Genomic DNA, 6,000 nt, shown 5'->3' with positions numbered 1-6,000 from the left:
GGCCCCTAATCGAATTGTGTGAGGCATAATTGTAATCTACGTTGAATTACCTTTGAAACAATATCTCACACTACTATATTCCCATAAATTTCGAACTTAGCGGAAATGGGGGGTGGGCCCCCGGGCTCCATTTAAAAAAAAAGGGCTTTGAGCGTCTCATCATTTTAATTCATGAAGTATTCATACCAAACTGCATTCCGATCTAACAAGAACTAGCGGAGGAGAAGTCGTTTAAAAAATGGGGCCCCCGTGACACGTACGGGGTAATGGGTAATCATTGGTATGTGCCAATGATTTGGTACCGCTAACCGTCGTAATATTTGACTTGCAAATAAATGAGAAATCGACTTTCTTTCTTTTTTTCTTTTGGGGCCCCAAATCAAAAATCGGGCTCTGAGCGTCGATGCGTACACATCTATAGATTATACCTATCAAATTTCAGCCCCATGTGTTAACGAATAACAGAGGAGTAGCGATTTTAACTAGTGTACACAACAACAAGTAGAAGAAGAAGAACAAAGTGAGTGGCGTTTTGAGTCTGGTAGCCCCGCCTAAAAATTTGCATGCAAATATATTTGCACTTACTGTATCATTAATAATGAGGATATATATTTCTTAGGAGCCTTTAAAGTGTGAATGATCAAGGTACCAGAATAACTGCCAATATCTGGGTAAGAGAGTATTTGGCGTGTGGTGGAGGTGTGCGCTCTCTGAGAGCTCTTGTTTAAACAATGTCACTGACAAATTGTTTTAGACAGTAGCAAAATCAAACGCTGATGGTAAACATTTGATAAAGTTTGAGGGTAAAAGTGTTTTAAAACAACTATCTTAGCACAATATCATTTCTCACTACTCGTCGCTATCTGGTGACAGCTCTCATGTTTCACAGCTTCTTCCTACCTTCCAGAGAACCCACATTTCCAGCATTAAAACAGCATTTTGATGAACTCTGACTAAAAAAACGTAGATGTACTCTACCTTTAATAACATGTAAATGAATCTAATTAAGTCTAGTTAAGTCTTCATGCTAACCCGGTGAGGCAGTAACTTAGCTCAGGGGTCTTCTGTCCTTCTATAGGAGACCCTCAGTAAAAACAACAACCCAGTGATTACGTATTCAAACAGTATTCCTCCTACCAAGGACAGTTCAGACTACATTTCTGATATATGAGCATGAATTAGAAATTCATTTAGCTGGTGTTGAATCTTTTATACATTTACAATGACTGTACAGACAGATTCTTGTACAGTATCCTCACAGGACCCCGTGCTCTCTCAGACAGATGATTTATTACCACCAGTCAACTATCAGCTCAGTTTTAAACCTAAATCTCATTACAGATGACAGTACATTTTCTCCTTCAATTGTGTTTAATTTAGCACAAATGTGAAATAAACAAGATCTTTTTTCATGTTATTCAACAAAATGACACGTTCTTTCTCTTTCAGATGTCCCAGGCTGGGCTTCGCTCTTCATAATTCTCTTTTTATTCTCTGGAGGACTACGTCTTCATCTGAGAATGTAATTTCATGACTAAAACACAAGCCTTTCAGAAGCCATTTCCATTAATGCTAAATCAGCAGTGCAAGTATGCTTGAAGGAATATGACACAAGATGTTGGAAGAAGGAGTACAAATGAAGACAAGAGTGAAATGAGGAGGTGAGAGATCTGCAAACCGACAACAAACCAAAGCTTCTCAAGCGTTCAGCCTCCGTCAGCACAGTGTTGTTGTTGTGTGGCCTGTCAGCGTGTCAGCGTGCATGGATCACTCTGGATCGTTCCAACGTGGTAGGATAGTGTCACAGATCCCCCTCCCAACCCTTTATGGGTATAGCCCCCCCCCCAACAGTGCAGTGGTCCAAACATCCCCCTCCTCACAGATTCACAGGGCTGCTGTATCTGCAGGGTGGGGCTTTAAAATACTATTTAACACTAATATAACTTTCTGTTGGATTGTTCAAAATCTGCAAGAATGGACAGGAAATTAAACCATAACCGCGCTGAGACCTTCTCCTTCGTTAACCCCTGGATACGATACTTTCTCTTCTTCTTTAGTTTCCTGTTTTGGGTGAGTAATTGAACCTCTTAATATTCTTTACAGAGGTGAAAGTAAGGAAAGTACTCACATTACTGTAATTGAGTTCCTTTGATGGGTACTTGTACTTTTTTTGAGTATATTTCTAAATCAATACATTTACTTGTACTTAAGTACATTTTAAAATAATTAAAGTAATTAGTTACATTTCTACACCCAACCATTACTGAGTAAATTATTATTTTTTGTTTTAAAATGATCAATGGACATTGTGAAACTACAAAAGATGACGACTAAGATTAAACGTAATGCAAGATGTATTACCAAAAATAAACCTGGAGAGTGAAAGTAATAGTAACTTTGAGTACTTTTTACTTCTACTTGAGTATTTTATGTATGACTTTCTTGTACTTGAGTACAATTTCAATCAAGTAACAGTACTTCTACTTGAGTAGGATTTATCAGTACCGTATTTTTCGGACTATAAGGCGCACTTAAAATCCTTTAATAAAATCAACAGTGCGCCTTATAATCAGGTGCGCCTTATATATGAAATTAACAACTGTGCTTCAACATACTGAACTGAAAAAGTGAGTGTATTGTTCTGTATTTTATGTGTTAAACTTGAACAATGTTGAGTTATTGTTAATGAGTTGAATAAGGTTTGACTTATCTGACTATTTTATTTTGCTTAATGCATCTTAATAATAATAATAATAATAATAACAAACCGGTGCGCCTTATGTATGAAAATAGACCCAGTCAGACCCATTCATTAATCCGGTGCGCCTTATAGTCCGAAAAATACGACAAACTGACACTTTTCAACACAAATGGTTGATATGCTATCAGTGAGTTCTAGCTTTCAAAAATCAAAAATGAGGAGCAATTAATCACTAAAACTTCCAGTTAAATAAATAAAATGATGGCTTTAAAGCAGTGAATATCCAGAGCAGCAGAAGCTTCAAATTGGCTCTGGTTATATATGGACACTGGACACTCAGATGCTGCACATGTTGAGTCTATTCTCATCAGGTCAGCTGAATGCTGACTCATGCTCAGCTTTAAAGCACCTGTCAGAATGGCGACTCCTCTGTTGGTCAAAAAGTTACTAATAAACTGAGCTTTGAAGTGCTGTCGGCGAGACTGTTACAGAACATGACGACACACATTGTGTACACGTGATGCAGCAATGGATCCTGATGGAAGGAGGCATTAGAAATAAAATGTAGATCAGGAAGGAACCGTAACACTATCACACGCACAGCTTTTAATTATTCAAACTGATCGATGTATTTGATCAACTGGTTAAACCACAAACAAAACTAAAACCATCAAAAAGCAAACTGAACACCAGACTTTTATTCAATCAGTTCTTAAATGGGGGCACGCAACGCACACCTCTGCAGATAAATGAATGCACTAAACCCTGCATTGTTTTTTATTTAAACAAAAAAGGACCAAAATATTAAAATAAGTTTTTTACAGATTAAAATTGGGTTTGAAATGTAATCAGAGTCAATGATTACACAAATGCGTATGCACACAAATTTTTTTCAGCTCAGCACTTTGTTAGTATGCAAATTTAAATGCTATATATTTTGTTGTGCTTTGGTTTAATTTGATTTTAATAAGGATTTCAACAGCATGCAGACGTTTTAATCTACAAATATTTACTTTATGAGTGTTCCATAAAGAGCAATCAGCTCCCTATAAAAAGCCTGCTGTTTGGATTCCCTGTTTGTAAAATTAAAAAATAAAAGAAGAAGAACAGGAACTCCCAGAAAAACAAAAAAAAAATGTAATTAAAACACAAGATGTATAATTAAATCTTTTTTTTTTTTTTTACAAACAGTTGTTTCCAAACTTTTCACAGTCCCGTACGAGCACAGACATTTAACCTGAAGTCATGTACCTCCGATTCCTGTACACTTGACCATGAACATGACAACGTAATGTCATATACACTACATTGTATCCCTACAGTGAAATTTGTTTCTGAGTTTGACCTATCCTGTTGAGGAATAATACATGATAATAAAAAAGAAGAATCTGTAAGCACACAGCAAAACATCTTTTTCAGAATTATCACTTGTTTGCTTCATTTAATTAACTAGTACAGTGCCTGTCAGAAGTATGTATTCATATAGTGGGAGCATAAGTAGAGTTGTCAGTTCTGGTCAAATGAGTATGTGTTTGAAGGTTGGATGTACAAAGAGGTGTACATACTCTGTACTCTGTAGTGGTATAAAGGGGTTTATTTGTGGGTGCAAAGTAAAATAGTGTGTGCGATTTACCTGGTTTAATTCTATGAAACATGACAAATGTATGTTTTTTTTACTCATTTTTATATTTTTTTTGTTTGGTGATTTTTTTCTGTAATGTATGTTTTTTTGGAGTCAATATGTGTATTTTTGTACCGTTCTGTTGTGTTTTTGTGCATTTTTTGTATAAATATTTAGTTTTGTGTATTTTGAGTCGTTTCATATTTTTGTTGTCGTTTGGTGTATTTTTCTGTAATGTATATTTTTAGAATAATTTGTGTGTTTTTGGAGCTTTTTTCTATATTTTTGTGCATTTCTGTTGTCGTTTTGTGTACTTTTTGTATAAATACTGTTTCGTTTTTTATTTCATTTTACTCATTTAGTACGCATTTTGAGGTGTGTGTGTGTGTGTCGCTACCTGTCCTCATCCTGGTTGCTGTGTGGGACTCTCTCCATCTCCTCCATGGTTTCTCTCTCACACACACACGCACGCGCATCAGCTGAGCGTGTGCACATACTCTGTCACAGGTTGTTGAAACGAGTGTGTAAACAAAAAAAAAACTGACCCGCAGGAACTATTTGAAAATTCCGGGAACTCTTCCGTTGTCACAACTCTCTCTCTAAACGGCTGTGTGTGTGTTCAGCATGTACATCCAATGTGCGCATTTGGTTATATAACACTTGGTGAAAATATCAGCGTTTATAATGCCGTATCTGCAGAGAAATGTGCATTTTTTGCTGTTTGCCTTCAACACAGCCGTGGCCATTGTCCGCCAATAACTTCCGGGTCCCGTCCGTCCGGTCTAAACAGCAAACAAACATGAAAATAAACGTTTTGAAATCACCAAATAAGTCCAAAATGCACACACTCGGGTTATGTGCAAGCTGTTCATAAAGTTCCAGGTCAAACAAACACAGCGTTGGGGAGATATTCGCTCCACAAACACACACACACACACACACACACACACACACACACGCACGCAGACCTTTCTTGCATTATAGATAGATTGCATTATTTATAGACTACGGGCATTTTCAGTGAAAAAACAATCTCTTTAATTTTGGTAAAATATATCTACCAAACATGTATTGATTGAACATGTTATGTATTATCAAACATATAGCAGTAATACCACATATGTATCACCTTAAAACTGAAATACAACTAGCTACAACTTTAATGAGAGGTTGAAAGGATGCACAGAACTCTCCAATGTTTGGCTGAATTTGAGAGAGTCTGTGTCCTAAAGGTGCAATATGTATAATTTTCAACTTTTAAATATGTCTTAAATACCTAAAATAAAAATTTGAGTGTTAAGAAACATGTCCATGGCTGTTATGCCATATGTGATTATTTTTTAGACTATATAGTTGTATATATACATTAATATATATTGTCGAACCGGCCAACCTGTAGTATCTATTTTCCAGTGGGTGGGTGAGTATAAGCCTATTTACAGCAGAGCAGTCCCTGAACTAACAAACAACTGCTTAAACATCTTCACTTCAATCAACTTTTTCATGATATTCTAATTATATGACCAGCACCTGTATATCAATAACTGCCACATTGTAGTTTTCTGTATCACCAAAAAAAAATCTGATATATCTTGAATCTCGATATATTGCCCAGCTCTAATTCCTAAATTATAAAACAGCCTAAATGAAAACATAAATGGGTTTGTGAAGCACATTT

The 6,000-nt window shown here is 36.2% G+C and overlaps 1 protein-coding gene across 1 annotated transcript in view; it reads left to right on the top strand.

Annotated features, from left to right (window-relative positions):
- Positions 1-1,942: 1,942 nt before the first annotated feature.
- Positions 1,943-6,000, top strand: part of tspan33b (tetraspanin 33b) — a 26,986-nt gene continuing 22,928 nt past the window's right edge. Inside the window, exon 1 of the mRNA XM_028449874.1 lies at positions 1,943-2,070. Coding sequence (XP_028305675.1) covers positions 1,975-2,070 — 96 coding nt within the window. The 5' untranslated portion in view covers positions 1,943-1,974. The remainder of the gene's footprint in view (positions 2,071-6,000) is intronic.

This window comes from Gouania willdenowi, chromosome 6 (genome assembly GCF_900634775.1).
Source record: "Gouania willdenowi chromosome 6, fGouWil2.1, whole genome shotgun sequence".
NCBI lineage: Eukaryota > Metazoa > Chordata > Actinopteri > Blenniiformes > Gobiesocidae > Gouania > Gouania willdenowi.
The sequence above is the reverse complement of the archived record's forward strand: the minus strand, read 5'-3'. Positions and strand labels throughout refer to the sequence as shown.